General features: G+C 34.0%; 1 protein-coding gene across 1 annotated transcript in view; it reads right to left on the reverse strand.

The window, feature by feature from the left end:
- SCLT1 (sodium channel and clathrin linker 1) overlaps window positions 1–23,554 on the reverse strand; it is a 176,835-nt gene that overhangs the window by 150,676 nt on the left and 2,605 nt on the right. The window contains exons 2-5 of the mRNA XM_041759726.1: window positions 14,445–14,512; window positions 4,902–4,960; window positions 3,791–3,863; window positions 3–58 (exon numbers count right to left, since the gene is read on the reverse strand). Of these exons, the coding sequence (XP_041615660.1) occupies window positions 3–58; window positions 3,791–3,863; window positions 4,902–4,960; window positions 14,445–14,512 (256 nt within the window). The remainder of the gene's footprint in view (window positions 1–2; window positions 59–3,790; window positions 3,864–4,901; window positions 4,961–14,444; window positions 14,513–23,554) is intronic.

The raw sequence follows: 23,554 nt of genomic DNA on the forward strand, positions 1-23,554 counted from the left end.
ACCTTTCATTTTCCTTGATGACATTTTCAAATTGTAGTTTCATCTCGCCCATCTGTTTCTGAAAGATTAAAATATGGTTGTAGTGATACATTTTGCAGTCAGGTCTCCATTAAGTAATCCATTCCTATGCAAGCAGTTGGATTCTATGGCACTAGTTTATTGATAAGAAACAAAGATTCTTTACTTCTAATAAGCACTAGAATATATGGATGTTTTTACACAGAACATAATAAAATATTCATTTTGAAATAAAGAAAAATATTTATATGACACATTGAGGAATATTTACGAATGCAATCCCTATGATTTATAGATGTTTACAAAAAAACAGATAAGAGATACTCCTCAGCATGTTGCTATAACAAATACCAGATGATCCCCATACCCTGAATGTGTTCTTAATTCACTTTAGTTTAGTTGAAGCTCATATAAGAACTTGTATTAGAAAAAGAAAAATGTTAATGGCAAAAAAGAAAATAGAGATCTTCTTTAGTAGTAATTCAGTTTTTTATTCATCACCTTTATTAATGATCTAAATTTTCCATACTATATAAGGTTGCTATGATAAACCTATATCATCACTAACATATACTTCAATAGGAAAAATGGAAAAAAGGGGAATCACTAATTAAAATACAAATGAGAATAAAATATATACTGTAAAGAGAATTACATTGGTATGATTTTTTTTTTAATTCTCTCTGAAGAGATAAAGGGTCTGTAAAATTTCAACAGGAAAGAAAAGGCATTTCAGGTAGGGAGAAATATGTATAAAAAGTAAAGGGGTGGGATCCCTGGGTGGCGCAGCGGTTTAGCGACTGCCTTTGGCCCAGGGCAGGATCCTGGAGACCCGGGATCAAGTCCCACGTCGGGGTCCCGGTGCATGGAGCCTGCTTCTCCCTCTGCCTGTGTCTCTGCCTCTCTCTCTCTCTCACTGTGTGCCTATCATAAATAAATAAAAATTATATAAAAAAAAATAAAGTAAAGAGGTAAAAAATATTAGAACACAGGCATAGTTGTCAGCTCCTAATAAGAGTAAATGGGCAAGGGGAGACCTGGAAGGAGGCCATGTAAAATTGCACTTAAAACAAAACTGCCATCAACTCATAATATGTTCATTAGTCTTATATGGGTATCGTCAGCGAAACTAGAGGAGCCAAGCCTGGAGTGAACCTGGCAAGGGAAGGGTGGGACAGGCAATGCTCCAAGCCCCTCTAGTCTCCCTTGCAACCAGAGAAGCTCATGGCAGCTTGATCTAGGAAATCAGTAACAGCCAGCTCTAAATACAAAGCTAGCTTTGGGAAAGGTGAACCTTTCCCAGGTCCCTGCTGTGAATGAATCACAATTAAACCAAAATGAGTGCATTCACTATCAGATAATTGAGAAGTGACCACACATTAAGCGATGATGCAGTGAAAGAAAACTGGAAAGGGAGGCAACAGATCTTGAATGACATGCTAATTAAGAGGTCTGGACTTTATTGTAGTAATTATCCTCATTTTATCATTAAAAAAAAAACTGATCTAAAAAAATAAAAAATAAATAAAAAAACTGATCTTAAAATTTGCAAAAATATCAGTGATTTTAAAAAATATTCACTCAAATTACTCAAATAATTAGAATATGTATCTATATATAAATAATAGCTAGGATTAAGGGTGAATCATTATGGGCACATTAAAGATTCTTTACTGCAAAATATTTCAGAATATTTAATAGTTGGAGGGAAACAATCTCAGCAGTACCTCTCTCATATCAAATTTCCCCTTACTATTTACATCTTCAGAAGGAAATCTTTCATATAGAGAATTATAGCAATACTTTTCTTGCTCTCAAGATACACTATTTTTTTACTAGGTCAATAAATCCTAAGAACTAGTTCTAATCAGTAATATCTATGTGAGCAACTGTTCTTAGATGTATCTGTCCGCATCTTTCTAAAAGTAGCAACTACTCTTATAGACACTTGGGCTTTCTGGTACCGTTTTCTCTCTCTTGTAATTAATTCAGTAATCACTCTTAGATTGAGAATGCTAAATGGGAAAATGAAGCTAAACACCTTAGTAAAATAGTTGATTAAAGAGATGTATGAATCAGATTATAAAAAATTAAAAATTTAGAAGTGGAATTCAAGATAACTAGTTATCCCATTTTATACCAATCACACTATATGTCATTATGGCAATTCTGAGTGAATTCAGCAGAAACTGTAAACTCACTAGCCCTAAAAATAAAAGCAAAATGCCATTTTGTACAGAAGACAGCTTTCTGTTGCTCTTTAATTGTCAATTAGAAAGATTAAAAGACATTACTATGGTCGGTTCAAACTTAAATGACCACAGGCTAAAAAAAAAGCTCATAGTAAAAGCCAGGAAAATACCTAATTAACTTAAAATAGGAACTGCAATTTAAAGAACTGCTTGTTTTTGAAGCTGGGTCTAACAGGATCACTTCGTAAATTTATATATTAGAGGATAAACTCTGGAAATGAAAGTAGAAATAATTTCAAATGCAACAGAAAACCTAACTTATTTCTAGAAGATGGAAGCATTATGTGTTCTTTTAGTAAAATCCTTTTAGTCAATCCATTAATTTATAAATAGGAGATTGTTTAGCTAAAACTAGTCATCTTGTTCTAATAAGCCCTGGTTTTCATTCACTCATCAAAAATTGAGGGCTTATTATGCACTAGACTTCAATATATATGGTAGGATCTCTTGTCCCTGCATGAAGAGAAAAGACAAAGAGGTGTAGATAAAGTTCTTAGTATCTGCCACTTGTATAGCCCCATTCTTAAGGTGTTGTTTTTATATAACATTGCTATACTTTTTTTCATTTGCATTACATTAAATCAACCTTGCTACCAAACTGAACTGATCCAGGGATTTGTATCTAAAGCAAACACAATGATGAGTATATTCAAACTCTAAAAAAGGAAGTTTATTACCTCTTGGTGGGCTTAGCTTGAGATCTATAGTATCTCTAACAAATGCTTCTTTTTACGGTTATCCAACAATCAGAAAGGTCAAAGTTATCTCTTTAACAAATGCTTCTTTTGTATGGTTATCTAACAATCGGAAAGGTCAAAGTTTGGGAGGAAAATACTAAAAAAAATTTAAAATCAAAGAAACAGATTACAAATATTAGGTATATTCTAAAAATGTAGATCATTGAATCTCAGACTGTATCTTGAACAATGTGCTATTATTCTTGTTCCCCATGAGCCTGCTATATATCCTAATCTTAGAAATTCTAGGATTCAGATGTATCCTCTCTCTCTCTACTCCTAAAAATAAACCTTCATTACTAAGGATTTCAGACAAAAGCTGCCACAGCTTAAGCTCATATTAGAAGTTGATCAAATGCATCTAAAATCTGATGGACATAATATTTGAAATTCAGGGGGTAATTCCATTCTCCAAAAAGTGGGAAATACAGGTAGAAAGAAGGTAAAGAGAAAGGTCTAAAAGTATGAGATGGTTTTGGGTCTCCCTGGGAGAAAAGTAAAGATGTAAGCATATAAATAATGAGTTTAAGAGCTTCAAGCATCTAAGAGATGTTTCAAGGAGATATCAGGAGCCAGGAAACACTGGATTTAAAAAAAAAAAAAAAAACGAACATAGTCTTTAAACACACACACACACACACACACACACACACACGCTCTCTCTTATCAACAGCCAAGAATTGATTAGTTATGCCTAAATATTTTATTCCTCATCCATGTTTTTGAAAAGAATGTATTTTTAATAGTAAAATATTATAAAAAGCTTGTTAACTGATTTCATACCTTGTAATACTTCAGCTGTCCATTTAGCTCTTCCAGATGCTTATCATACTCAATAATAAGAGGAGCTAAAAAGCTAAAGAAAAAATATATAATTTAAAAATGACATATTGTTTAAATAAAGGTTAATGTATAACATGTGAATTAAATTGAACATCAACATTTTAATGTTAAATGTTTCCATAACAATCCATATTTTGTCTTTTTCCTGTTCTCAATCTTAGCCCAATTATTTATTTCCAGATACTGTCAAATATGGAGGGAAGGGAGGTAATGAAGGAGTTCATCAAGAAGACAATTGCCAGTTGACCCTTGAGCTGAACCTGGGCAGTTGGAGGCTTCTCACCAGTCAGTACCTATCCCTGGAATAGTGTTCTCCTTGCATTCCCCCCTCCCAGAAGCAGCTCCAAGGTATGGAGTATCCAAGTCTAATGATAGTAGTAATGTAATACTGAGGCTATGTATACTGGGTACATACATGAACCCAGTTAAGGCCTCCTGCGTATGTGACTGAATCAAGTTAAAGTTTCTACACAAATGTTAGAGATTATGGCAGGCAGGTGAGGAAATCTAGTTTGTCACCCCAACCTCTGAAGATAAACCTCATAAATAGATTCTATTGCTTAATAAATTTGCCACCTACCAATCTGGAGTGGTCTGACTATTCCTTCAGTTTCTCCTTGCTCTCCACTTATGGGGGCTGGTTTTAGATTATACCTAGAAGCTCCAGAGGATGTTACAAATATGAGGTATATAAAATCACTCCAGTTGAGAGCTACTATAATGCTGGCTTTTTCTCCCTTGTATATTTAATATTTAAATCTAATTATAAGGGTGCCTGGGTGGCTCAGTTGGTTAAGCATCTGCCTTTGGCTCAGGTCAGGACCCCAGGAGCCTAGGATAGAGTCCTGCTCAGCAGGGAGTCTGCTTTTCCTTCTCCCTCTGCCATTCTCTCTGCTTGTGCTCACTTTCTCTAATAAATCAATAAAATCTTAAAAAAAATAAATCTAATTATAGCAGAGTATGAAATAAACAATCTTAATACTAAAGGAATTATTTTAACAATAATAAGTATATTTAAGAAAACACCATTTTTCTGGTAACTCAATCTTACCTTCGATCAACTACTGTGTTTTCTAATGTGTCATCTCCATCTCCTTTGAAGACAGCTTCCTATAACAGAGGATATTGTATCTTAGAATGTTTTCTCACATCATCCAAACCCAAAATTGATGGTAGTGTAAAATTTAATACAATTAAGAATTTCACAACCTTAGAAAATCCAATGCAATTGAAAAAGACAAAGAGAAGCAAGTAATCATTTAAATTGATGTTGAAATTATTTGGTAAATTATAACATTCATGCATAATAAAAATTCTCGGCAAACTTAAAGTAGGAAGAATTTTCTCAACTTGATAAAGAATATCTACTGGAAACTTACATCAATTACTATCTTTCATCGTAAAACATCAAAAGCACTGCATTAAGTGAAGTATACCACAAGGCTACTCACTATCACTGCTAACTTCAGCGGAACCAGGGTAGAGAATTCAAAATTTAAAGGTTGAAAAAGAAGATACAACACTATTATTATTTATAGACAATTTGACCATTTACCTAGAAAACTACGTATAAGCTATTAATTATTAGGTCTAATAAGAGAATATACTAAGTTATCAGAAGATCAACAGAACAGCTTTCTCAAATGCCAGCAATAATTTGAAAATGTAAAAGGAAATAATACCCTATTCACTACTCTAACAAAAGGTCGTATCTGGGAATAACAATAATAAAAAAAAAGTTGCAATAACTTACTGAAAAATCAACTTTACTGAAGGACATAAAAGAAGATATAAATAAACGCTACTATACCATTCATGGATACGTGAAAGGTCAAAACTGATATACTGAAAAAAAAAAAAAAACCTGATATACTGTAAATATATCAATTCTCTAAAATTCACTGCAACTGCAGTGCAATTCCAAGAAGAAATTCCAATAGAATGATTTATAAAACTTTATCTTAAGCAAATTTTATAATTCCTATGAATGAGTAAATGCGCAAGAGCCAAGATAACTTGGCAAAAAACTGGCAAGGGGAAGGAAAAGAAGAAAAGAGGAAAGCACTTGCCCTACTACATATCAAAACAATGTAATGCCAGAGTAATTAAAACACTATGGTACAGACACAGTAACAAACAGAAAAGTATAGGAAATACAGAAATAGATTCAAACACTTCTAGAAACATGGTACATAAGAAATGGAAATATGACTGAATAGACAAAATATTGCTTTCAAGTAACAGTGTTAGGTAACAAAATTAGACTCCAGTATGGACTAAATGGAAAAATAAAATACAGATAGAGATCCAAATGTTTTAAAAATATTTAACAATTGTTGAAAGAAAATGCATTTTTGACCTTGGGACAGAGAAAGCTTTCTTAATGTAGATGCTTTTGTTTGTTTTGTTCACTAATATACAAGTAGTGCCTTGTGTACTTTCACTCAAAATACATTTTCTAGCTGGAAGACACCAGGAATAAAATCTATAAGCATAAACACTGAAATATTCTACAACATCCAAATTTAAAGCTTCTATGCAGTTGAAAATACCATAAACAAAGTTAAAACACCAGCAACATTTGTAACATGACCAAATATCTAGTATAAATGAATAATATCTAGTATAAAGTATTAATAAACATATAAACACAAGGAGATGTACAAGATGTTCAGTACAGCTTTTACTGTAATAGAAAAAAATGTCCATCAATAAGCTAAACAAAAGTAATACAATAGGATCTCATAAGTAGTTCAAGAAATTAGTAAGATTTATATGCATTACTATGGACATATCACAAAAACAAATAGGTTACTTCTAGAAGTTATTTATACAGAGGAGAAACCAGACATCCTTCCTACATAGTACACAATAATAAATTCCAGATTGATTAAAGACTTAAATATGGAAAGTCCATTTATGCTAGCGAAGGACTTAAGTTGCAACAGTAAAACACTGACGCATGACTATTAAAAGTTAAAACTTTTCCACTAGAAGGCATATAAACAAGATATATGAAAACTCACAAATTGAGAACTTTCTACATGTGTCAGTGAACAAAGTATTAACGGGCGAAATAAAGAGGAAATCTGAGATCAGTAATAAAGGCAAGCACAACCTCATTAATAATTAGGAAAATACAAATAAAACAACAGTGAGATTATCATTTTACACCAATCACACTGACGATAACAAAATGCCTGACAATGCCATCAATGGCTCAGAAGGATGTTTTACAAGAAGCACTTTCATACACCATGAATGGGAATGTAAACAAGTACAACCACCTCTGACAATTTCGAGTAAACCTGAAGATGAGAAAACTCCAATTTTAGATATACATCCTAAAAAACCTCTCAGATGTGCAGTATATAGAGACATATTTAGTAACATGCTTAAGCATTACTGCAAAATGTAAGAATTGGACAAAATCCAAATGCCCTTCAATAGGAGAATGGATAACCTGTGGTCTTATTAGACCACACACAGTGGTCAATTTCACTGTGTGAAATTGAAATGTAGTGGACAACAGTTATAATGCATGAACTTGTGATATGTGTATCAAATTCTTAAAAATAATGTTGAGCAAAAAAAGCAAGTTTTGCAGTCAGATACATACAGTATTTTATATAAGATTTTGAACTTGCTAAACAATACAATAAAATTATTTCAGATATGAACATATATAGTAGAAATTGGAGCACTAGAGTATTGAAAAACACTAATAAGGATGTAATTACCACTGGGAAGGGATAGAAGGAAATGGACAAGATGTAGAGAGAGACTGAATTGTTTCTGCAATGTTTTATTTCTTAACAACAAAAGACCAGAAATAAACATGGCAAAAAGCTAGCAATGGACACAATCAGGTGGTAGCTGCACAGATATTATTTTGAATATCTTCTACACTTTGATGTTTGAAATATATAAATTTAAATACAGGAATAATATATGTAAAGTGTTTAGCATAATTCCTGACATACAGAAAACTATTAATAAATCTTTGTTTTTTTTTTCTTTTTTAACTTGGATGAAAAATCTATTGGCTAACCAAGGTATACATTATAAGCATTCAACCCACATGGAAAGGATTAGCTCTCAAAATACAAAGCCTCAACAGACATGTTCACATGGAACCAGACAAAAAGGTAAACTTCCAGAGACCCCTGACAGATTAAAGAATAAATGCATCTAGCAGTCTATGTAATTTCAGAGGAGGATTTACTTAATCCTAGGCTATTAAAAATAGTTATTGTATTATTTAAGTAATTAACTGACAAGTGATAGTTTAATTTTCAATTGTTCAAAAGTTATTAAAAGTCTTCTTGGAATAATTAAATAGTTCAAACTTTAAAATTATTTCTCAAATTTCTTAGGAGTTTTATAAAAATCAAATCAACTACCATTGTTAGGAATAATAGGTAGAGATGGATGGCATTCTACAAAATAACTCAAGCCCTCATTAATCTCCCATCCATCAATTTTAAGTTTCCTAATTGTTATTCCTATTATGTTTCACTCCACTTTATCATTCTTCTAAACAGTATTTAATAATTGCTCAGTGTTTACTAAATTAAATTCAAACTCAACTTAACCATTGAAGGCCCTCTACAGTTTAAATACAAACACCCTACCCTTCCTAATGCTATTTTCCATTACTTCTCTCATATATGCCAAACACAGTATCAAAAATGAAGTATGTTTTACTCCCTAAATACGACCTCCACTTTCTCACCTCCTTTGGCTTCTCATCATGCCAGTGGGTCCATCCGCAATGCTTTCCACTACCCCTTCTTTTAGCTTCCACTGAAGTTCTTTTGAAATCTTACCTACTTTTCAGTACCCAACAGGCTTCCACTGAAGTTCTTTTGAAATCTTACCTACTTTTCAGTACCCAACAGAAAGTTTCAGGCAGAAACTTTCCCTGATCTTTCCAACTCTAGATGATTTCCTTTCCCCTCCCCGATACCCATATTTGGCTTTAAGGTGAAGATACAAATAATATGCCTTATACCTATTTAACATTTGTCTCAGCCAATATTTTTATTAGTCTTTAGGTTCCTGTGAAATGGTAATTTTATTATACACATTTCCGTATCACTACAGCTTCTGGCATAGTGCCTTACATAAAGGAGGTGGTCAATATATATTAAACTAAATTCTATAAAGACACTGTTCTGAAACTATTTTCTGATGATAGTTACTAAGGAAATACTAACATAAGAATAAATGACCAATAATCCGAATTATAAAAATTACATGATTGTAAACATGATAAAATCAAAATATAAGAAAAATATTTGAAAGAATAAAGATTCAGCAATCCTTTCTCACTTGTCAGTGAAAATTTTAGAGTAAAAGACTGTATGACTTAACAATTCAACATCTATTGGAAAAAATCAATTTGGGAGAGTAAGATTGAAATTGACTATAAAAGTATTTACAGAGGGGCACCTGGCTAGCTCACTCAATAGAATTGTGACTCTTGATCTCGGGGTTGTAGGTTCAAGCCCTATGATGGGTGTAGAGACACTAAAAAAAAAAAAAATCTTTTTAAAGAAGCATTTATATATGTATTTGTATATTTACATATATTAATGTTGTTTACATATTTTTAATTGAAATATAATTAACATGTCATTAGCTTCAGGTGTACAAAACTAACAAGCCTATTCACTAAGCTAAGCTCACCAAAATAATAAAAGCATTTATAAATATCCTTTTTATATTCTCTAAAACAAAATTTAGACAAACTATCCTAAATAAAAGAAACCTACAGAGAATTTTATATATCTTTAATAATAGATAACATACAATTAATTTCTATTTATTTTCATCCCAAAATGACTGAGATGACAAGGAGAGTGTATCATAGAAAGAATAACAAAAATACTGAATTACAGTTGGGTAGACAAGTTTTCTGGACACTTCTCTTCCTCTGAGGAAACTATACACTGAGTATTCTAATTATAATTCTGAATGTTTAATTTTGTGCCCTTACTTTAATCTATATTACTGGCTATGAAATATGTTAATTGTACCTTTCTCCATCATTTGGAAGAAAATATAGGCTGGCTAGCATTTTTGAGTGTTGTTGCATATTTTAGAGTTTGTAGCAAATCATTCATTTCATGAGGAGATTGATTTTCATCATTTATCAATGAAGGTTGATGTACAGAGTAAGAAGTTACTAAACTCTTACAATTAGACTCTCTTTAAAGTGCTAAATCATTTTCTTTTCTTTTCCTTTTCTTTTCTTTCTTTATTTGTAGAGAGTAAGAGTTTGTGACAGCAGGGAAGGGAAGAGGGAAAAGAAGAGAGAATCTTAAGCAGGCTCCACTTTCAGCACAGAGCGTGACATGGGGCTCGATCTCATGACCCTGAGATCGTGACCCAAGCCAACATCAAGAGTCACTTAACCAAATGAGTCACCCAGGCGCCTCCTGGGATCACTGATTTTCTAATATCATCATGGGATGATGCAAAATCAACTCTTCAACGTTTTGAACCTGAATAATTCCAACAGAAGGAGAGTCAAGAACTGCACTGGCCAACGCAATAGTTACCAGCTACATCCATCTACTTAAATTTAAATTATTTAAAATGAAAATAAAATAAAGCATCTACCAGTTATACTAGCTTAATTTCAAGTGCTCAAAAGTCCCATGTGATTAACGGCTACCTTATTGGACAGCGCCGAGCTACAGATTTCCATCACCATCCTAAGTTCTATTGATTGGACAGTGCTGGCTGAGAGAGCCAGTAATTTGACTCAATTCAAGTAGTACAGGTAGTTTGCTACATTTTACCTATGAAGTCTTATATTTTTTAACTCATGATCAACAGTAGTGGCCCTCCTGTTCCTTTCAATGTATTTTCAAATAACTATTATTTGATTATAGTTGGGACCAGCTCTTACATATAATGCAAGCATATCAAATTCTTTCCTGCCCCAGGGTCTCTTTTTGGTCCAATTTTACTCTTCTGCCCCTGTCCCTCCAGCAAGTTTAAAGAGAACCAAAACACTAATCCCTCAGTACATACATGCACTGGTATGGCAGAGATTATAAGGAGGAATTAACTAGCTTACATGTAAGAAAAGACAGATATTTAAGGGGGGAAAAAAGGTAGGAACAAAGAAATTGGAAAAGAGGGAAATTTTCCACCTTATTGACTAAAATCTTTCCAAATTTGTCAGTGTCCACTACCACACTATCAGAAAGCAATGCCACTTGAAATACTATTTATATAAAAAACACAAAATAATCATAGAAAGACAATTAAATTTCAAAACAATCTTGAAGGGACCATTCAAGAAATTAGTGGTTACTCAGCAGCCTGGGTGGCTCGGCGGTTTAGTGCCACCTTCAGCCCAGGGCATGATCCTGGAGACCCGGGATCGAGTCCCGCATTGGGCTCCCTGCATGGAGCCTGCTTCTCCCTCTGCCTGTGTCTCTGCCTCTCTCTCTGTCTCTAATAAATAAATCATCTTAAAAAAAATTAGTGGTTATTTAAAATATCTTTAGAAGATTACATTACAATTATAAGAAGTTTTTAAAAAGATGATTGGGGCACCTGGGTGGTGTAGTCAGTTACGTGTCTAACGCTTGATTTTGGCTCCGGTCCTAATCTCAGGGTTGTGAGATTGAGCCTTGCATCAGGCTCCACACTCAGGGCAGAGTCTGCTTAAGACTCCCTCTCCCTCCTGCCCCCCATGCAAACAAGTGCATGCACTCTCTAAAAATAAAGGAATAAATCTTTAAAATAAATAAATAAAAGATGAATCAACTATTAAAGTATAATGAACCAAATATATGAAATATACAAGCTATTCGACACATTGGAAAAATCCAACTTTCAGTTTAAATCCATACAATTTATGTATTGTTAGTTATTATAAATGTATTGTGTATTTTCCTATGAAACAATACTACACAAAAAAACCTTAAAGCATTTCACAAAACTTTCTTTGAACCATGGAAACCCTAAATGATCATTATATAGTGACAGCACAAAAGAATTTTAAAACTATCACTTATAATAGTTTTTATAGAAAATCAAGTTTAAAATTCCAACTTAAAATATAAGAAATAAATAACACATTCTGGCAGCTTTATCTTTCCAATATTGTTCATTTAATACAAGTCTTGGCAATTTTCCCAGTGTGAAGAAGGAGAAGAGCATCTCATTAGGATTTTATCTTGAAAAAAGGAAAAGCATGAACTATTGGAGTTGTTTTAGGCACCTGGGAAACATTGGTCAACAAAAAGGGCAAACAAAAATTCATGAAGGATTTCTGTTGCTGGTGGCAATCACTAGTTAGTGACATGAGATCTCAGCCAGTGCTCCTGGGTTTCACATAACCTTTGATAATGGTCTCCTCCTACTTATGTGTTTTCTTTTACTATACACAGTAAAAAGTAAAAATAAAAATAAAATTTCTCTTGAACATTTTTTCAGAAACCAGAATGATGTTTCTGAGGTAAAGAACCAAAGAATACACTACATAAGGCCAAGGATATGGACCTTACTGCTAGAAACTAGATTATTATCTCTCTCTCATGTTCTTATACCACTTCCTTTCTCATCACTGCAAACTATGCAGTGAAAGGCAAGATCCATGGGAAAAGGTGCTTTGAGAAAGCAACATATTTCAAAGAGATGGTGAACAGCAGAAGACTCTTAGACAGTAACAATATACTACCACCAATAATAAAAGCTAGGAATCATTATCTGATTGTATGACTATAATAGTACCTGTAAAAGAAGAGTATGTACCTTTAGGGAATTAAAGGAGCTGTAATTTCACAGAAGACTACATTATGAAATAAAAGAAGACTTAATCTTACTTGGTATGTAGCCTTGAGGCTTTAATTAATTATAATCACAATGTATAAGGCAGGTGCATCTAAAGAGCTACCTAGAATCACTGTTTTATCTGATAAAACCAGCTTTCATATTGTGTACAGTAGGTATGATACAATACTATGCCCAGAGATCTTCTGGGCACAGTATTGGTATGTAGCCTTGAGGCTTTAATTAATTATAATCACAATGTATAAGGCAGGTACCTCTAAAGGGCTACCTAGAATCACTGTTTTATCTGATAAAACCAGCTACATATCGTGTATAGTAGATATGATACAATACTGTGCCCAGAGATCTTCTCGGGCTTTAAAAACACTTTTGTTTGAATCCTCCTTTTAGGCATATTCTATAAGACAGTAAGCAGAAAAAAAAAAAAGAGCAAAATTTAGGGCCTATTGTATTATGGAAGATTATCTACCACCTAAGTGATAGCAGTTCTTAGTTATGTATGAGTAACAACATAAGAAAAACAGTATCATGATTAACTTGGTGGATGGACAGTATTAAGACCCTCTGGAACTTAAGTCTGGTCTTTGTAAATAAAAACAGAGCAGCAGGCTAAATGTTCAGAATACAATAAAAATATCTATAAGGATAAGTAGAGTCAAGTCAACAAGATAAACTATCCCTTTATAATTTCTTAAAAACAACCTTTCTGATACCTTAAAAATAGTTTTTTTGTTTTTTTTTCTTTGAGAGAGAATGAGCACGCTTGAGCGGAGGTGATGGGGGATGTGAGGGGTAGAGTAGAGGGATAGGGAGAGAGAGAATCCCAAGCAGGCTCCATGCCCAGAGTGGAGCTCAATGAGGGGCTCCATCTCACAACCCTGAAATCATGACCTGAACTGAAATCAAAAGTAAGACACTTAACTGACTGAGAGTCACCCAGGTGTCCCAAAACAATATGTTTTAGTTACAAGATTCATTGATGTCAAAAGTAAAACACTTCCTTATTAAATTGGTAGGGAGTTATCACTAATATAGGAACTACTGTTTTTAATATTGTGTAACTCAGAGTCCACCAATAAATATACTTTGTTGCTTGAAAAAAATTTTTTTAACAGAATACTTAAATAAGAACATGCACACAAGGAAAGAAATATTAAAAACAATGTCATAGGGCAGCCCAGGTGGCTCAGCGGTTTACTGCCGCCTTCAGCCCACGGTGTGATCCTGGAGACCCAAGATCGAGTCCCACGTCAGGCCCCTTGCATGGAGCCTGCTTCTCCCTCTGCCTGTGTCTCTGCCTCTCTCTCTCTCTCTCTCTCTCTCTCTCTCTCTCTGTGTGTGTCTCTCATGAATAAATAAAATCTTTAAAATGAAATAAAAATAATGTCATAAATACATAACAGTAAATCAAACATTTACCATTTTGATTTAGTTTTCACTTGCCATCATTTATGAGAATTTCAAGTTAAAACTTAGTCTGAAATGTATCTTAAGAAATGATTTTAGGAGGTTTCAAAATGTCAATGGATTCTCATTTTAGAACTCAAGACAGTTTAACATCATACATAATTCATAAGCTCTAACTCCAAAAATAAGGGCAATTTCTATGGTCCAAGAGCTACATTTATTAAGTAAAAACAAGCTTTCCAAGAATCCCAGTTGTAAACAAATTTCAGTGTTGTAAGCAACCTCACATGAGAACCCTAAATATATTTATATGAACATATTTACAACCAAATTTGAACCTAGTTTGTTAGACATCAATTAATTTACATACCTGCACCAATGAATATTTGGAAAAATCTTCCATCTGATACCGTCTAAGAACTTCATTTAGTCGTTGATCTGAAACGAAGAGGGAAAAAAACCAATCTGTAGTTCACTGGCTGATGCTTAAGATTTAAAAATTACAAGCAAGGTAGTTATTATCTGATATAACCAATGCAAAACTGCTAGTCTTCACTGCTTCCCAAAATGAGCCATCAATTTGAACACGTTTCTGGAATTTAAGAAAAGGCCCTTCTATACTTGTAAGTCAACTACCTACTGCCAGTAGGAAAAAGAGCTACAAAGAACTAATTTTTATGATTTCATAAACTTTAATTCTCTGTTTCTCTTAGTTTACTCTTCAGGTTAGCAGAAGTAAAAACAAAACAAAACAAAAACTCTCCACTTTATTCTTGCTACTAGAAGTGAAAAGAATTGAAAAGATAAACTATAGCCACATTTTTTTCCAATAGTGAAAACTGACTGAAATTCTGTTCCAGGCTAAATATCCACACAGAAGAGAAATGGCAGGACAAAAATTCCAAATTAAATAGGAGCAAGAGATAAAGAAATGAAGGACTGGAATAAAGCCAAGTGCTCTCAGTAAGCATAAGGTGATTTGTATTTTTTTTTTTTTAAAGACTTTATTTAGTCATGAGAGAAGCAGAGACATAGGCAGAGGGAGAAGCAGGCTCCACGCAGGAGCCTGATGCAGGACTCGATCCCTAGGACTCCAGTATCATGCCCTGAGCCGGAAGGCAGACACTTAACCGCTGAGCCACCCAGGCGTCCCAATTTGTATATATTTTGAAGTGAATAAAAATATTGTAGAACACAGATGTACAAAACATTATTTCAAGATCACATGGATCATCTTTTTTTCAAGATTTTATTTATTTATTCATGAGAGACAGAGAGAGAGAGAGGCCGAGACAGAGGGAGAAGGAGAAGCAGGCTCCATGCAGGGAGCCCGACGTGGGACTCGATCCCAGGTCTCCAGGATCACGCCCTGGGCCCAAGGCGGCGCTAAACCGCTGAGCCACCCGGGCTGCCCCACATGGATCATTAAAAACTGATAATTTCCTAGCAAGAGAGTAAATCTCAACTTTCAGAAAGACTGAAAGTTAAAATGAGCATGTTACCTGACAATAGGGCAATTACGCTAGAATCAAACCCAAAAAGTAAAAGGAAAATTTTCATACATTTTGAAGTTCAGAAATTTCTTTTTAATAACCCATGCATGGGTCACAAGAGGAATTACAAAACAAATCTGGATGTATTTTGAACTGACAGTGAAAATGTAATACCTCAAAGCCTGCTTAGAAAGAAATCTTTAAAAAAAATTTTTTTAAAGATTTTATTCATTTATTTGAGAGAAAGAGACAGAGATAGTGATCTAGAAAGCACAAACAGGGAGTAGAGGAAGAAGCAGGCTCCCTGCTGATCAGGGAGCCCAATGTGGGACTTGATCCCAGGGCCCTAGGATCATGACCTGAGCCAAAGGCAGATGCTTAACTGACTGAGCCACCCAGGCGCCCCCGAAAAGAAATCTATAGCTTTATTGCATATAGTAGAAAAGAAAAGGCTTAAGTCAATAAACTACAGGTCTATCCCAAAAAGTTAGAAGAAAAGCAAATTACACTCAAAGAGCATCAAGGGATTAATAAAGATAAGCCCACCCCAAAGAAATTGAAAATAAACACACAAAAAAGATCAACAAATACAATCAAAAGCTACAGTGATGAAATTTAAGATATATTCATGATAAAGCATCAGGAATATAAGAACAGAAGTTAATTTCTTTAATATAACAATGGATTTCTACATAAATGCACAGTAAATATCATACATAAGGATGAGAATGTTGAAAACTTTCCTTGGAAATTGAATGACACAAGGACAAATTCTCTTGACATTTATTCACACTGTACTGGAAGTCTAAGTTTATGCAATAAGAAATAAAAGGTATAAAGACAGAAAAGGAAAAAAAAAACCCTGTTATTAACCAGAGTTATGCATGTGTAGATAGAGGTAAATCCCATAGAACATACAGATAAATTCTTAGAATAGTGGTGACGTTTAGCATGGTTGTTGGATACAAAGTCAATGTGCAAAAATTAATTATATTTCTGTATAATGACAACATAAAGTTAGAAAATAATAAAAGATATTACTTCTAATACCATACCAAAAACCCAATGTCAAGGAATAAATCTAAAAGATTTATACAAAAGATGTGTAAGACTGTGTACTATGAAACATTCAGGAGAAAAAGACTAACTAGGTGGAGAGATACTCAAGGTTTACAGGGGTCAGTATTGTAAAGATACCAGTTCTCCGCAAGTTAATCTATAGATAGATTCAATGCAGTCTCAATTAACATTCCAAAAGATGATATTGCAGAAATTTAAAAGTTGATTCTTTTAAAACAGGTAGTAACCTAACAAGAATAGCTAAGACAGGGATCCCTGGGTGGCGCAGTGGTTTAGCGCCTGCCTTTGGCCCAGGGCACGATCCTGGAGACCCGGGATCGAATCCCACATCGGGCTCCCGGTGCATGGAGCCTGCTTCTCCCTCTGCCTCTCTCTCTCTCTCTCTCTTCTCTCTCTCTCTCACTGTGTGCCTATCATAAATAAATAAAAATTAAAAAAAAATTAAAAAAAATAAAAAAAAAAAGAATAGCTAAGACATTCTTGCAAAAGGGAGTGGGGGAGGACTTGCTTTACTGGACATTAAGATTTACTGTGGTGTGATAGTTGTATAAAAATAAGAAATTGATCAATGGAAGAGAATAAAGAACACAAAGACACATACATGCTCATTTAGGACACCTGAATGATAATTGAAAGTGCACTCCAGGGCAGTGAAAGGGAAAGAATAATCTTTTTAAAATTGGTTCTGGGTCAACTGGATGTCCTCAAAAAATAAAACATTATCCATAAAAATCAGTTCTAGGTGAAATGAAGATATAACTGTGAATGCCAAAACAAATTCTAGAGAAGAATAGAATATCTTTATAATCTTTAAGATTTTTATTTATTCATGAGAGACACACAGAGAGGCAGAGACATAGGCAGAAGGAGAAGCAGGCTCCCTACAGGAGCCCAATGTGGCAATGGATCCCAGAACTCTGGGATCACTCCCTGAGCCAAAGGCAGAAAGAAGCTCAACTGCTGAGCCACTCAGGCGTCCCGCGAATATCTTTATAATCTTAAGGTAGGGAAAGATTTTTAAATCAGAATACAAAAAACACTAACCATAAATGAAAAAAAGTCTGACAGACTGAACCACGTTAAGAACTTCTGTTCACCAAAGACACTTCTAGGAGTAAAAATACAAGACATGAACATGGAGAAATTATTCCCAACATATATGATAGATAAAGGGCGGATACCTAGAATATACAAAAAACTATCAATTAAAAGGCAGACAGGGATCCCTGGGTGGCACAGCGGTTTAGCGCCTGCCTTTGGCCCGGGGCGCGATCCTGGAGACCCGGGATCGAATCCCACATCGGGCTCCCAGTGCATGGAGCCTGCTTCTCCCTCTGCCTATGTCTCTGCCCCTCTCTCTCTCTCTGTGTGACTATCATAAATAAACAAAAATTAAAAAAAAAAAAGGCAGACAATCCTATAGAAAAGTGGTAAGAAGGCATGAGTGGGCATTTCACAGAAAGGTTACCTAGGGGGCTAATAAATATGGAAAAGCTGCTCAACCTAATTAGGCATCAGAAAAATACAAATAAAATTACAATAAAGAGCTAAAATTAGAGAACATGTTGGTGCCAATGTAAAATAATGAAACTTTTATACACTGCTGGTGAGAATGTAAATTAGTATAACTTTAAAATTAAACATATACATAACTCCTAAGAATATACATAACCAAAATGTGTGCACGTGAGCACCAAGAGCCATGACAAAAAATGTTGAAAACAGCATTATTCTCAATGGCCTCCAAACTGGAAACTGCAATTATCCATCAAAAGAAGAAGAGATAAACATGATAAATTTAAAACTGGAATATTTTATAGCAACAAAAGTGAACAAATTACATCTACATGTAAGAATATGGATAAATCTCAAAGATATAATGTTAAAGAAGCCCAAAACAGAAGAATACACGGTTTATGATTCCATTTATATAAAGCTCAAACACAAGCAAAACCATAGTGTAAAATTAAAGACCTTAGTTATCTTTAATTACCTTTGAGAAAGAGGGAAAGATTATGATTACTAAGGGTCTTCTGAGATCCTGGAAATGTTCTATTTCTTGATCTGAATTGTGGTTATATGAGTTTTGAACTTGGAAATCACTCACTTAGCTTTATATTTGTTTTATTTACTTTTCTGTACATGTTATACATAAGCACATATACATATATATGGAATACATACTAAAATACAAGTTTTAAAAATGCATATATAAAATGCACACATGTAGTATACACATTCTATGTTGGGAACTTCAGATAATAGTTTCTTCCTTTAAAGTACAGATAATTTAGTGGCAAAATATGACAAATAGATGAGATTCCGATAAAGAAATCATGGAATACTGATAAGGTAAATGGTTTTTAATTTTTTACCGAGTTTAAAAGAAATTATCCATGTTTTTATTGTTGCCCACAGAACTTTTAAGATTGTTAACTTGACACACAGCACTAAAATTTTAGCACCATATAGGATCTAGTTTCTGCCTATCACTCCTCTCAAGAGGAGATTGTAGTTATGGTCATGGATATAATAATTCCAATGCAAATCTTTTTTCACCCTACCTGATAGGGTGTTCAAATAAGAAAAAACACTAAATCTGAGTTCTCAGTAACTAAAATGGTTCAGAAGTCAGTTGTGAATTACTGAGGGAAACAGAGTCCTCAGAGATTGACTTTAATCTGGAGAAAATTTTACTGTAACTACTATTTCCTTCATTCAACACTTATTCCACTGTTGGGCATTGCATTTTCTGGATTACTGATGAAACTGGGATTTTTCATTTTTTAGTTCTTCAAATTTCATTTTTTTTTTGTAATGGCTTGTCATATTCTTTAACCATTTTTCTATTAGTAGGAGTTTATTTTTGTGAAAAATCTTTTTAAATTTTGGATGCTAAATCAAAATATCAGAATGATTTTTCTATATATGTGGGAAACGGATCTTTATTATTTTTTCTTTCCTATTTGGATAGCCAATTATCCTAGGACCATCCTAGCACTGATTTGTATTGTTCTTTCAGATAACAAGTTTCATATATATGTCTTTTCCTTGCTAGTTTATTCCACTGACCTATGTATGACAATCTAATGTTGATTTAATAATTGGATATTTTAAGTCTTAATAGCTGACAGGTAAAATTTCCCACCTTGATATTCTTTAAAACTCTCTTGGTTATTCTTAAGTCTTCCACTAGATTTTTATTTCTTAGAGAGAAAGAGAATGTGTGTACTAGTGGGGGTAAGGAGACGGAGCAGAGGGAGAGAGAAAACCTTAGGCAAACTCTGTACCCAGTGGGGAGCCTGATGTGGGGCTCCATTTCACAATCCTGAGATCACGACTTGAGTTGAAATCAAGAGTTGGTCACCTAACCAACTGAACCACCCAGGTGCCCCTCTCCCACTAGATTTTAGAACGATGCTGTTAAAACTAAGTTTAAGAATGCACTGAATCTAACCATTAATCTGTTGAAGAACTGACATATTTAATATATTGAGTATTCTAATCTACAAATTTAATATGTTAATGGTTTCTCCATTAACCTAGGTCTTCTTGATTGTATTCAGTAATTTTTAATGCTAACTATTACTGGGATGAACCCAATATGAAGACAATTATACAAAGGCATATATATATATATATATATATATATATATATATATATACACACACACACACACACACACACACATACATACACACACACATACATTCATTACTGGATTAATATTTTATGTAGGATATTTTTTAAGAGAGGGAGAGGCAGGAGTAGGGAGAGGGGAAGGGGAAGAGAGAATCTTAAGCAAGCTCCACACCCAGTATGGAGACTGATGGGAGGACTCGAACTCACGAACCTGAGGTTATGACCCGAGCTGAAATCAAGAGTTGGGACACTTAACCTACTGAGCTACCCAGTCACCTCTTTTATTTAGGATTTTAGTTTCTATGCGCATCAGTGAAACAGGCTCCCCCCCCCCTTTTTTTTTCTTGCAAGTCTCTTTGTTGAGTAGACATTAAGAATATAGACACTGGAACTAGAAGGCCTGGGTTCAAATCCCAGCTCGATCACTTTTTAGTTATGAGTTAACCTTGAGTTTGTGGTGGTACTTATCTAGAGAGTTGAGTTTTTTATCTATGGTTATTGAACAGCTGGGTGTGAGAACTATTAAGGCAACATAAACAACTAATTAAGGGATGAAGTATTATCCAGTATGTGCTACTCAAAAAAGCCGAGATTATAAACATATTAAGATCACTAACAAGAGAGTAGATGAACCGATGGGCAATGGTTATAAGCTATATTATAAGAAATTAGTAAAAACAGAGGTAACTGGGTGGCTCAGGTCATGATCTCAGGGTTGTGGGATTGAGCCCCATATTCAGCTCCATACTCAACAGGGAGTCTGCTTGAGATTTTCTCCCTCTGCCCCTCTCCTCATTTGTGTGTAACACACGCTCACTCCCTCTCTCTCAAATGAATAAATAAATCTTTAAAAAAAGAGAAAGTAATAAAAACAAGCTGGGAAAGACTTAAAGATATAGAGGAAAATGAAGAGTAAAAGAATAGAAGTCATGATGAAGCCAAAGAATGGTTATACCAGGAATAAGAAACTCGTGTTTAAGATTTCAAAAGTAGGGTAACTTGAATAGGACTTCTGCTTATGTCCAAAATGAAGTAACAAGGACTACCTTCCCACTTATTACAACCAAAAGCAAATAAATAATGGTTTGCCAGACACTAGACAAGAGATAATGATGATTAGAGATGCAAAATAAATGAAGTGAGGCTTATGATTGCTCCAGCTTAATGACCTGAGAGAGAAAATTCTGGATATATGAAATCTGTGGAGAGTCTCTGTATACAATACATAACAACAACAACAATAATAATAATAATAAAAACCCATACAACAGACTACTGAGTAGCTCTTTACCTATTAAAGAAACTAAATTTACAGTTTAAAATCTTTCCACAAAGAAAACTCTAGGTCCAATTGTCTTTACTGGTAAAGACAAGATTTTATTGGTAAATTCTACCAAGCATTTAAGGAAGAAATAATGTCAATTCTACATAAACTTTTCTAGAAAATTGAAGAAAACAAAATATTTTCCCATTAATTCCATGAGGCAAGCATTGCCTATTACCAAAACCAGACATAGAGATGAGAAGAGGGAAAAAGGCTTTATGAATATAGAAAATTAAAATTTTAAATAAACTTTTAGAAAACCAAATCAAACAATAAAAAGGGTAACACATAAGAGAAGTTTATCTCCCCAAAAAGGTAATATGAAAATTAATCAATGTAAGTCAAAATGGAAAAAAAATTTCAATACTTTCAAATAAACAGAGAAAAAGCATTTGAAAAAAATTCAAAATCCATTCTGATAAAAACTCTCGGACAACTAGGACTAGAAAGGAATATTCTAAATCACGTAAAAACACCTCTGAAAAATGTACAGTTATATCATAGTTAATTCTGAAAGACAGATGCTTGTACCCTAAGATCAGGACAAAGAAAAGGATGTCCACTTCAACCACTTGTGTTCAACTGTACTCGAAGTTCTAGCCAGTACAATAAAGCAAGGAAATGAAAGGCATCCAAATTGGAAAGGAAGTAAAAGTGTATTGACAGATGAAAAGATCTATGCAGAAAATCTGATAAACTTTGAAAAGAACCTATCAGAGTAAGTGAGTTTAAAAAGGTTGCAGGGTACAACATGAAAGAATACAAAACAAAAAAAGATATATTTCTATATACTAGCAATGATAAATCAGAAATCAAAAGTAAAAGAATACCACCATTTATAATAGTATCAAAACCAGAATACATAGGGATCAATCTGATAAAAGACGTGCAAAACCTATATACTGAAAACTACAAAATATTGCCAAAAGAAATAATAGATACATCAATGGAGAGAATGACCTGAGAGACTTTGCAGGCTATGGCACAAAGACGGAAAATGCAGGCAGAGATCAACCTTTTCATTGATAAAAGGACTCAAATATCATTAGATATGAATTCTACACATATTGATCAACAGAGTCAATGCAATGCCTCTCAAAATCTCAGCATATTTTTGAAGACATTGACAAGCTGATTCTAAAATACACATGGAAGTGCAAAGCACCTAGAATAGCCAGAATAACTGAAAAAGAACAAATTTGAAAGGCTAACATCACCTGATTTTATGATTTACTATAAAGTTGCAATAATCAAAAGAGTGGAACACTGGTGCTCAAACAGATAAAACAAGAAAATGGAACAGAACAGAGTCCAGAAATGGATGGACACGAATAAGGACAAATGACTTTTAGCAAAGGTAATCCAATGGAGAAAGGATAGTCTTTTTAATTGCATTCATATGCAAAAAGGTAAACTTTGATCCTTATACCTTATACAAAATTTCGGCCAAGTGGATCATAAATCTAAATGTAAAACCTAAAATTACAAAATTTCTAGAAAACACAGAAGAAAATCTTTGCAGCCTTTGATTAAGCAAAGATTACTTAGATAAGACATCCATATAAGAACAAATTGAGGGGCGCCTGGGTGGCTCAGTGGTTGAGCATCTGCCTTTGGCTCAGGGTGTGATCCCAGGGTCCTGGGATCGAGTCCCACATCAGACTCCCCAGAGAGAGCCTGCTTCTCTCTCTGCCTATGTCTCTGCCTCTCTCTCTCTGTGTGTGTCTCTTAAGAATAAATAAAATCTTTAAAAAAAAAAAAAAAAAGAATTGAGAACCTCATCGAAATTAAAAACTTTTGGTCTGTGAAGAACACTTAAGAGAATGAAAAGAAAAAATAAGTTCATCTCCACTTCCCAAATGCCCACTACAAGAGTGGCTTTTTCATTTCTTAGCTTCATAAACAAGTATCTCTTTGAACAGGTATCTAAGGACTATCAA

This window comes from Vulpes lagopus, chromosome 6 (genome assembly GCF_018345385.1).
Source record: "Vulpes lagopus strain Blue_001 chromosome 6, ASM1834538v1, whole genome shotgun sequence".
NCBI lineage: Eukaryota > Metazoa > Chordata > Mammalia > Carnivora > Canidae > Vulpes > Vulpes lagopus.